A 12,114-nucleotide genomic window follows, 5' to 3' on the forward strand; every position below is an offset into this window, starting at 1 on the left:
TAATCCTTTCTTTTGCCTCTTTACGCTCCTCGCTCGCTGCGTAGACGACGAACAACGCGAACGAAGAAAATGTGGTGAAGCGTTCGTCATCGTAGTTTGTCTACCAGCTTCGCTTGCCCGAACGCACCGCAAAGGGAAGCGCACTGAGTTTAATTAACTGGGTTGATTACTACTTCCGCTATTTTCCACATACCTGATTAACACGTCTGCCACTGTGCTGCGCTGTTTATAAATAGACGTACCAATGGGCTGGTCCCGGGGAAAAACATTGAAACGGCATCGAAACGCATCGTCCCGGTGGATCAGCCAGACAGCCGGCCATGTACGCGAAGGGGCAAATGCGAAGATGAACAATATTTATGCGTGCTAGGCTTGCATGTAAAACGTATCGTCACACAGTTTGTTGCAGATGATTTATAGAACAGCTCTTTAATAGTTTTCTTCACTCGACCGTAGTTTTGCTCCCGTACCTTACCGTCGGTAGAGCCGCCAGTTTGGACGCGGTCCTGCTGCTGCTGCTGCTCCTACTACTGGAACTAGTGTTGTTTGTGTTTTAAATTATGCATCCACTCGTTCACGTTCAATTTCATTCTGGCTCTTGCGCTCGTGTCGTTACCGTTAATTATTTCGTTCCCATGCTGTGTTTATTTGCGCTTCACAATTTAACGCAATTTATTAGGATCATCATTATTGGGGGAAAAATAATATGTTCGCGATCGATCCCTACGTTGTGAACTTTTGCTTTTCTTTCGGAACGGTGAAAAATTAATCTGGAGCGCGGTTTCTCGCTTGACCGTTCGGCGTACGTATTTTATTACAAGTGCAGTGATTTTTCGCAATGGTTCTTAGCCCTAACGGTCCTTACACTAACACAACTAACCTCTGCGTTCGTAACGCTACCCCGGTGAAAACAATCATGCATTAATTGGAATAATAAATTTCAACTGTCAAATGAGTGTAACGCATACGAAACGTAAACATACTCCTCGCCTTGATGTACCATCAACAAACAAACTTATCCTTGCTCGCCTATGTCAAAACACCGCGTGGTATCGCAAACGGATAAAAGTGTTAAGTATCAAGTGATTCGTGATCTTTGTGCAAGTGATATTTCCTGACTTCCTTATGCTCCTACATTTTCACTGGATATTGGTAAGGGACAGATCTTCGTGATCGGACGTTTTATAATTCCCTTAGGTGTTCGCAACGTGACTACGCGTACTAGTCCATCCGCGCCGGGGTGAACCTCTACGACTCGTGCAAGCGGCCAGCGAGTAGTTGGCAGCAGCTCGTCCACTACGATAACCATTCGCCCCGGTTGAATGTTATCCGTGTTCTTAGCGATGCGTGGGTCCTTCTGCAGTTCTTGTAAGTATTCCTTCTGCCAGTGTTTCCAAAACTTCTGAACCAGTAGTTGAAGTTTGGTCAAGTGCTGTTCGGTGTTTATGTGTGCGTGCGTTAGTTCCGGATCTGGTATCGCCGTCATCGATGAACCTACTAAAAAATGAGAAGGCGTTAGTGCGGCCAAATCATTAGGATCATCGGAAAGTGGCAGCAGCGGACGAGAGTTCATTGCTGCCTCGATTTGATGCAGAACGGTGTAGTAGCCTTCAAACGATAATCGTGTACTGCCCAGTTGACGAAACAGGTGACGCTTGGCAGTTTTTACCGCAGCTTCCCAAAGGCCGCCAAAATGGGGAGCTCTCGGTGGAATCATATGCCAAGTGATTCCATGTTCCGCGCACGACGCTGCGATGACACTCTGTGCAGTCTCACTTCCCAATCTCGCAAAAAGTTCCTGCAGCTCGTTCCTGGCACCTTCGAAGTTTTTACCGTTGTCCGAATGGATGTGCTCCGGAACACCTCTCCTCGCCGTAAATCTCCGTAGAGCAGCGAGAAACCCTTCGGTTGAAAGATCACCCACTAGCTCTAGATGAACCGCCTTGGTTGTGAAACACACAAAGACACACAAATATGCCTTCAGCGATGCAGCCCGCCGATGCGCAGGCTTTAGATACAATGGGCCTGCGTAATCCACTCCTGTGACCGCAAACGGACGACTCGGGACTAATCTACCTGAGGGCAGTTGACCGGTATGCTGCTCTGCTGCCGTAGGGTGATGACGAATACATCGGATGCAATTCCTCACCACGGCTTTCACCAACATTCTTCCGTTCAAGGGCCAAAATCTTTCCCTTATCGATGACAGCAACAAACGTCCTCCACCATGTAGCAGCAACTTGTGGTAGCTCTCTGCAATTAATCGAGCCAGTGGGTGGCCCTTAGGCAGCAACGCGGGATGCTTCGACTGAAAGGGTAGCTGCGCCAAGTTCAATCGGCCACCAACTCTGATGATACCATTTTTGTCCAAAAATGGGGTAAGTCGACGTAACTGTGACTGCCTTCTAATTTGTTTCCCCGTTTGCAGATCACTCAACTCTTCCGCGAAAGACTCACGCTGAGCAAGCCTTAATAAAGCGTCTTCCGCTGCTGCTCGCTCAAGAACGCTCAACACCTTCGGAGATGCGGAATTACTGGAATGCGCATTGCCTTCGTTGGAATGCATGGCTCCTTCACGTCTTATGCGCCGCAGATGTGGCACCATGGCAATGAAACGTCGACAATAACCTACGACATTTACCAGGCGAGTGAATGATGACCAACGCAAAAACAGCTCGTTGGTACACGTCGCAACGGCTGCTGTTAACACCTTCTTCTCTTGAATTGCCTCAGGAGGCTCCGTTGGATCAGACATAGGCCAAACATCCTCTGGTTTCGTCAACCATGCTGGCCCATGTCTCCATGCCATGCTGTTGTTGAATTCCAACACTTCCATCCCGCGTGACACCAGATCAGCGGGATTTTCGACTCCAGCTATGTGTCGCCACTTTGCGTCACTCGTAAAATGCTGTATCTCGGCCACACGGTTGGCGACAAACGTTTTCCACGTGGTTGGAGGCGCCCTAATCCACGCCGTGCAGATAGCTGAATCGGTCCAAAACCATGACGCATCAATTTTCGTAGCGATTGCCCTTTTTATTCGATGGTGCAAATGTGCTGCAAGGACGCAGGCACATAACTCTAGTCTGGCAACCGTTAGTTGCTTTAAGGGTGCTACCTTACTCTTAGATGCTAGAAGCATCACCCGAACTCGTCCCGGCTCTTCACACCGTACATACGTGCATGCACCATAAGCTGCTGTTGAAGCATCGGAAAAGGTGTGCAGCTCAATCTTACGTGCGCCGGGAACCAATACGTATCTTTCCATACGGTACTGTGAAAGGGATTGGATCTCCTGTTGAAGCTGCTTCCACTTACTAACGATGCCTGCTGGCAGGGCATCATCCCAATCACACGAGTACGTCCATATTTCCTGCATTATCATCTTTGCCCGAATGACTATCGGAGCTATCATTCCCAGCGGATCATACATTTTAGCGATGGTGGAAAGTACAGATCGCTTTGTGATGATATCGGTAACTGGTTGACACAATCCTTCAAATAGCAACCAATCTTCTTGTGGAACCCAACTGATCCCAAGTGTCTTCACGGCTTCATGGGAAGCGAAGCTCATCTTGGGAGTTGTTCCAATTTGCGACTCATCGAGTCCGCGCAGAACATCAGGACAATTAGAGGTCCATTTGCGTAGCTCAAATCCGCCTTTAAGTAGCAACTCAGCTAACTCATCTCGTAGCAACGTAGCCTCTTCTACCGAGTTCGCTCCTCCGATGAAATCGTCTACGTAGAAGTTCTTTCGCAAAGCCGGACCCGCTCGTGGGTATGCGTCACCCTCATCATCCGCCAGCTGAATCAGAGCACGCGTAGCAAGGAACGATGATGGTGCCAGTCCATAGGTAACCGTATTCAGCTCATAAATCTGGACTGGTTGCTGCGTCGAAAATCGAAAGAAGATTCGCACTAATGGACGATCATCAGGATGAAGTAATATCTGCCGGTACATCTTTGCTATGTCGCCTACCAAAGCCACTCTGTAGGTGCGAAAACGCAAAAGTTGATCAAGCAGTTCGTCCTGCACCACTGGTCCCACACAGAGAGCCTCATTAAGGGAATAACCGCTTGTAGTTTTCGAAGAGCCGTCAAACACGACTCTGATTTTCGTTGTAGTGCTCGACTCTTTGAACACGGGATGGTGGGGCAGATAGTACGACTCAACTGGCTCCGGCAGCTCATCGCGGACCAAACGCATATGCCCCAACTCGTAGTACTCCTTCATAAATGCGTGATACTCTTCCTTCAGTTTGGCATTTCTAACGAAACGTTTCTCCAACAGCTCGAATCGACGTTTTGCACTTGTTTTGGATGCACCTAATCGTACCCCAAAGTCAGGATGACGCGGCAAACGGACGATGTACCGACCATCCTTATCTCTCGTCGTGGTTGTCTGAAATAGCTGTTCACATCTTCGTTCTTCGGGCGAGTATCCATCTTTCATTACCAAAGATTCGATTTTCCAAAACCGTTCCATGCTTTCTTCCAGTGACATCATGCAAACAGCGTTGGAAATAATTGTCTGCGAATTAGCAGGGTAATGCAACATTGCCGAACCCGCTACAATCCAGCCAAACACGCTGTCAATCAATGATGGAAGGTCAGGACCCAAGTGCACTCGTGCAGCACTAGGGAAAAACGAATAATAGTGCTTCGCGCCTATTAATAAATCGATTGGCTGTGATTTATTAAATTCCGGATCAGCTAGCTCAATTCCTTTCGGGATACACCAGTGGCTAATAGCTATGTTCTCTGAAGGAATATTAGAGGTTATTTGGTCCATCAACATAAATTGTACGCCACAACTGAAACGCTGTCTTTTCGACCGAATCTCAGCAAACACAGATTCACGAACATTGCGAGATACCTTACCAGCTCCCAATACTTTGACGTTAGCTGGAGACCGTTTTATCTGCAGCAATCTGGCAATCCTTTCGGTCATCAGGCTCGCTTGCGACGCACTGTCTAGAAGAGCACGCACCGAATGCTCTTTGCCGTCAGCATCTACGATGTTCACTCGCACAGTTAGCAGAAACACCTCCTCTGAACGCTCCGTCGTCTCAGTAACGTTGAGCGACTGAGCGTATGCGCGATCCTTCGGCTTCGGTGAATCGGGACGTTCCGGTGAGCCTTCTTTCGATCCTGCTGGTTCATTGGAGCGGTGCAAAAGAGTGTGATGTCTGTCACGGCAATGCTTGCATCGGGAAGACGTAAGACAATTTCTTGCCCAATGGCCCTTCCGTAAGCAGTTATTGCAAACCTTCTTCTCATTTGCAATCTGAATACGCTCAGACAGTGGAAGGCGGCAATACTTGTAACAACTGCTTAGGGCATGCTCGTGTTGGCAATATGGGCACTCTTTAGAATTGCTCGTAGTGGATGAGCAGGAAGAAAGCTGCTGCGGGGCGCGCCGCACGGGATTCGGGTGAGTACTTTCCTTCGTAGACTGATGATTCATCGATATGGACTCTAATATCCGCATTTTTCTTTGTAGGAAATCTATTAGCGTTGCGTAGTCAGGTGTATCGAGCGTGGAAGCATGATCCTCCCAGTTCTTCAACGTTTCCTCAGGCAGTTTTGTGCACAACACATACTCCAGAATAGTGCTCCACTGTTCAGTTGGCTCACCCAACTGGTGGAGCATTTTCACATGTCTGTCGAAATCATCGACCAGCCTATGCAGTGCTGCATTGGATTCCTTTTGCACTCTCGACATGTTGAACATGGCTTGCAAATGCCTCTTTTTTTGTAAATACTCATTGGCATAGCGATCGACCAATGATTTCCATGCAATGGAGTAATTTGAGGAACACAACGGGATGGAATCCAGCAGCCTAGCAGCTTCTCCTTTCAGTGCTGCTCGCAGATAGTGAAACTTTTGGATATCCAGCACTTCGGTGTTGTTGTGAATAAGTGCTTCAAAAGTGTCACGAAACGTTGCCCATTGCATTTCATTACCGTCGAATTCAGGCAACGAAATTCTTGGCAATCTTAGCTCCGACGTTGCAACGCGATTCGATGATGACGCGATGGCTACGCGCGGCGTCGGTTGCATTAGTGCTTGGAGGCTTGCTCTCACAGCCATTATAGCATCCTCCATCGTGGCGCGTAAATGGCTTTCAAGCGCGCGTTCCTCCGGTGCAGCACCATTTTCAATCATCTGCTGCACACCGTCGTATTCGACTGAAACTCGTTCAACTTCCGCGGCATAAAAAGGCACTTTAAGCTCGTCGCGCGCCGGAACGAAATTTGCAGCAAATGCAGCAGCACGATTAATCTTCTCCTCCAACGTCACTCTTCTGGAACGCAAGTCAGCTGGTGATGCCATTGAACCGACGCTAATGCTCACAGCGATGGCCGGTCAAACGACAAAAAACACAAAATTCGCGAGGACGAGTTCACAACCAAAAAACTCAACACCACAAATTTCCACAAGCAGCCAACAGTCAATAATCACGATCAACAATCACGGTACACGTACAGTACGTTACAGATAGCTGACAACTTTCAACAAATAATACAAGTGTTCACACTCAGTGCAATAGTGCAATCTTGCAACACGCAGCAATGATCACTCTGAGAAACCGAAATTAATTTCACTCCGAAAGAATATATCCTGGTCACGGCACCAAATGTTCGCGATCGATCCCTACGTTGTGAACTTTTGCTTTTCTTTCGGAACGGTGAAAAATTAATCTGGAGCGCGGTTTCTCGCTTGACCGTTCGGCGTACGTATTTTATTACAAGTGCAGTGATTTTTCGCAATGGTTCTTAGCCCTAACGGTCCTTACACTAACACAACTAACCTCTGCGTTCGTAACGCTACCCCGGTGAAAACAATCATGCATTAATTGGAATAATAAATTTCAACTGTCAAATGAGTGTAACGCATACGAAACGTAAACATAATAATTTAAAATAACAACCACACCAACAGCATTCCGCTGTACATTTATGTTTGTCACAGTTGTTATTAATTGAACGAATTGTTTGTCGTACAACATGTTGCCTTGAACCGTTTCTCTGGTTTTCTTTTTCGCGTGATTTCAACTGCGAAGAAAAACATTGATACCGTAGTAAGTATTGATCTGTTTTCTGATGATGATAAAAGCTTCATCTAGAATGTGATTTGAAATGAGTTCATTTTTGGCGTACACTCCCAAAACCATAGCCATATCATCATGTTTAATTTATCAATCCCCATTCCCATTCGGTGATGATCATCAACTGCACGAGTATGATACTTCATATCGGTTGATGGCAATAACTCAAATCATTATCGCTTCGACGCTGCATTTCAAAAACTCCATACTCCATACACTCCACTCCAGCAGATTGTGTAAAGAAATAAACATACACAACCAACTCCTGCACAGCACAAGCGACTATCGTTCTGGCACCGACCGACCGACCGAAGCTGATCGGGACACATCTCCTCCAAATGTCGACAAAGGCCCTCACACTTTCAATCGATTCCTCAGCAAAGAGAGATAACGAGCTGACGATATACTGATGCCCAATCGGTTACACGGAGGCTTCGCTTAATTGAGTAGCACCAGACGGGACTTGCTACTGATTATTCTGCTATTAATCAAAGCGTTATCGGGAGGCATACGGTCGGCTGTAGTATCGCCACACATTGCGCCGTCCTCGCCGCAATACTTCGCTTGACGCAATCCAATGACATGGCTGCGTTGCGATAGACGAGTTGTCAATGCCTGTTATCAGTAAACCGCGGGAATTCAGCTAAACATCATTGCGTCGATGAGCTCTACTCGCGTACTGTTTACTGACGACCAAAGCACTTTTGCTTCGTAACGTGCTGCTTCTATTCCCCCATCAGTCTATTTGAACGGACATACATATATCCGAAAAGAATCGTATTTGTTCTCTTGCAACCTACATATGTGGTACAATAATATTGCAAATGGTTCTATATTCCATGTCGAAACGGAAAGTAAATTGTTACCGATTATTAGAATTATTTTACAGAAACAATTTGTAGTATCATTTGTTCAAAGTTTTTACCTTCATGTAACACCATCCATACGATTACTAAGAAAACTTGATTTTCAACGGTAGTGGAAAGATGCATTATGAAGTTTCAGGTAGACTAATTTAAGAAGAAAAATAACTTTTGTGACAAAGCGAAAAAGGTCTTAAAAAAGACCTTAGACAGAGACTTTACATGCTGTATCATAGAAAAGAAAAGCAATTTGAATAATTAGATGCATTTAATTCAATAATTCTATGAAATAATGAATAAAACAGATCATTACTACGAACTTGGTCTTATGAAACAGAATACGGGTTCAAGTCTGACAATTAGCACTGACGACTTCGTAGCAAGAACTGAATATTTGCTCACATGTTTAAAAAAGGTTCTGTGAGTCTACCTAGTCATGCTAATCATGCTAAGAATAGCAGAAAATGTAATCAACCCAAAAAAATATCTCTTAACAATTGAAAAAAAACTTCCTTCGGTAAGTTTACGTTTGGTAAGTAAGTAAAACGATTCCATTTTGTGTTAAAAGTTAAACAACTCATATTGCAATTCCCTTCAACATTAGACCACAACAAGTACATGATTACGAATGAAAATCTAAAGACTGTCAGTCAAAGCTCTATGCTCATCTTTCGATTACCTTGTCTAAACCAGACGAACCATACAGAGCTAATCAGCCAACCGTTTCAGGATTCATTTTTCTTCCACCATTGAATCGTTGGTCGTGACGCCGTCGTACACCATCAACGTTCCCGCGAGTATCTGCGCCTTTAACTAGCTTCTCGTTATGCGAATGGAGCATCCACTTCCACCCAGTACGCTCGAAAAACTTTTCCCTGCCAAGCTTTGCTACTTCTAGCAGAGTATCTTAAACAAAGCGTGGGCTGGTGCCTAACCTTCGGTTTGTTTGATCTGTGCTTGTCGATAGCACACAACGCTCACCGTAGCGTCCAGAAATTCGGGGGTGATCGAAACAAATTGCCTCATTCCGAACACCCTGCTAAGTCAAATCAAACAAAAATCCTCCTCCACTCGCCACGGTGCCATTGCCCATGTCGGGGAACCTTCTGTGCGAGCATGCTTCCCTCTGCCCGTAGCACCTTACGCGTGCGATGAAACCCTGCCGAACCTGCCAGTCCACCAAAGCCACCCCGAAGAGATCCTGCCGAGATTGTGTGCAATGATTGATGGGACCCGCACTGAATCCTTAACACGCATATGCCAACTCGAAAGCGACGATGTCTTTTCGGTAGTTTTGTTTTATGGTTGCTGCCATTTTGCATTTCCAACCGAAATACCGAGAAAAGTGTTCGGCCACGGAACGAAGATAAAATGAAAGTTTCTTGCCATATTGCTTCCCTAAACTTTACTCTCCATTTGGAACTTTCTGGAAACCATTACCAGATGTCTAATTTTTTACAATTATTTCATTTCAGATTTTGGTGTTTCTTCAATGATCGACGTCAAATAATTTCCTCAGTGCAAGGTAAGTTTTTTCCACTCAAAAACATTATTTGATACTAAGATACACTGGGTAGAAGACATTTTATTTTTCGCATGGTTTTAAGACCAACTGTCCGTGACAGATTTGCTTACTTGTGGTGGGCTATGTGGTGATCGTTGATAGTTAATAGTTCACGTATGACTCAGCAGCAATCAAAAACAACAAACATATATGCAACCCTGAAACTTTGACTCTTCACCAGCATCCATCTGTTTGATCGATCACTGGAGAGGCCATGGTTCGGGAAAATTGGCCTTTTCTCAAAGGACGCATCCAAAACAAATTTTCAATAATCGAAAGATAAAGGCAGCTCGAAAGATAAAATCATAGCCACCTGGTGAGGCAACTAGAGACGCATGAATCGCTACAGAACGGAATTCAATTATAGAAATTGAAGCCTAGGCCCACATAAGCACACCTCCAGCAATTTTCAAACCGCCCCTGTTCGACCTTTCTCCCACCACTTGTGCGTCACTTCTGCAATAGGCTCCAGTAGTTCGATCGAAGGGATGGACGCATAAGTCGATCGTTTAGTTTCGTCGTGTCGGTTTTTGTACCAACAACGGTGAGCTGCCAGCTCCAGCCCCAAGCCCAAGAGTTTCCCCCCGAAAGCGGCGCGTTCCGTATGAGACAGGAAACATCCACGCTCGCCACCTGCCCCAACTTTTACGACCGAATGAGTGGCATGGAAGGCTGATTATGCTTATGTTTATGCCCCACACACCTTGAGAAATTTTGAACATCAATCGAACACATCTCGTTTGCTTCACACCGTTTCGACAAGACACGGTTTGGTGTGTTTCGTCTTCACATCCGAGATGGTCTGCTCATATTTCGTTTGCTAGGCTTTTGTGGAGGATGCCTTCCTGGTCTGGTAGTTGCTTCGTACACCGGCGGCACCAACCAGGCACGGTTGCCTGTGTGAGTGCGATGTGATCGAGGTTTTGTCTACCTTCCTACACCTTCGTTTGCTGCTGATTACCATTGCTGTGTGTTTTTTCCTCCCTGCTGGTTCAAAAGCCCGTGCACACACTGCACTGTTTTCGATTTGGTATGCTTCTTTAAACTTTATTCTTGTTGGTTTTCCGCATCAAAACATTTAAAATTCATCTTGTTAAGATGTTTTATTTATGGAGATTAGTTTATTCTCTTCTTCCACCTTCTCTGTTCTGTTCTGCTCTGTTCTTGTGGCTCTCGTTCTACCTCTTACACGATCTGCCCACCCAGCGGTTGCATGCGTTCCTGTCGAGGTATGAGGGTGTAGCTTTTGTCGCGGAACCTCAACTGCTGCTCACTCGCTGGTCAAAATGCGGCAGCCGACCAGTCAGTCGGGGCAGTCAGGTTTTTTTTTCGCCTTTTGGTTTTGTTAATTTTCAATTACGTAAGTTGCAAACAGATTAATTTCGATTATCGTTTACAGCTGTGAGCCGTTCATGCGTTCAGTATCAAAACAAACCATAAGTCATCTTTTGTCTTCTACGATAGTTAGCAAAAATTATTTCAACATACACGTTGTGGCCCTTTTTATTTCTATTCTTTGAATTTTGTTAAAGTTGGTTAAGATTTTTTCTTTTAATTTAAGGAAGTTTTACTCCCATCATCGAAGAAAACGCGTTTGTTCTTTATTCTTATTGTTCGTTTTTTGTTTTGGCTACTTGATTTAAATCTCGCCGGAGGATCGGACAAGGTAGTTGCACCCCTCAAACATCATATCTGCTAACGAGACAAAACCCAAGCGTTTGGTTGTAAAAAGGGAAGAAAAATAAAAACCGATTTACTCCTATAACACACATCACCTTCCCCTGCGCAGGCAGTACAACACGCAGTCCGTGCTGCGGAATGGAATTGGAGATTGCGTTTTGTTTGTTTAATTTCGAACACGGTTTTCTTCCTACAACGGCATTGTTGTAGTTACTTCTTTGGCTCCTTCGTTTTCGTGAGCGATTCGTGGACTCATTCCATTCCGATCCATCTTCGATCAGTCCAATCGATCAGTAGGGTCATATATTATGGTTTATCATGATTTCGACTTGTTTCTTCGATTCTTTGCGCTGTGCTTTCTGTCTATCTTTTTTTTTCTGTGGTTCCTTTAAACCACATCGTCTCCTTCGCACAAGTCACAAATGCCGTTGTGTGTGTCTACCTCAGCGTGTTGCCTGCGTGTTCTGCAGATGAATCTGGAAGTGAGCGATGTCTCCGGTACAAGTTTTAGTGTGGAAATTATTTGTTCCCAAACGAACGTGTATGGCAAGGAACGATGACAAACGAAGATACGAGAAACATGAGGCTAACGGAGCTGCTCAAAAGGCTGCTCAAAACACCACTGCTGTTTGTTGTATGCTAATGTTCAAACACTGATTTTTTCTTCCATACACAATATGTGTATGCCCCGGGACGTACAAGGCGCTTGAACCAATAAAACTTGCTTAACTGGAACGGCGATGGATTCAAAACAACTTTTGAGTCACTTTAACTGGAAGTTTATTTGTGCTTTTGCAAAAACATTAAGTCACTTTTCTCCAAAAGTTACCGTTAGTCTCGGATGGAGAAATGTCAACCTTTTCTACAATTCTGAGCAAATAATATTCTTCATCAT

General features: G+C 45.2%; 1 protein-coding gene across 1 annotated transcript; it reads right to left on the minus strand.

Annotated features, from left to right (window-relative positions):
- Window positions 1-778: 778 nt before the first annotated feature.
- Window positions 779-4,843, minus strand: LOC125772340 (uncharacterized). Its single transcript, XM_049443948.1, has 2 exons — window positions 1,834-4,843; window positions 779-1,497 (listed from the first exon to the last, which is right to left on the minus strand). The coding sequence occupies exons 1-2, from the start codon at window positions 4,796-4,798 to the stop codon at window positions 1,124-1,126; spliced, it is 3,339 nt and encodes a 1,112-aa protein (XP_049299905.1). The 5' UTR covers window positions 4,799-4,843; the 3' UTR covers window positions 779-1,123.
- Window positions 4,844-12,114: the final 7,271 nt, after the last annotated feature.

Source organism: Anopheles funestus, chromosome 3RL (genome assembly GCF_943734845.2).
Source record: "Anopheles funestus chromosome 3RL, idAnoFuneDA-416_04, whole genome shotgun sequence".
Lineage (NCBI taxonomy): Eukaryota > Metazoa > Arthropoda > Insecta > Diptera > Culicidae > Anopheles > Anopheles funestus.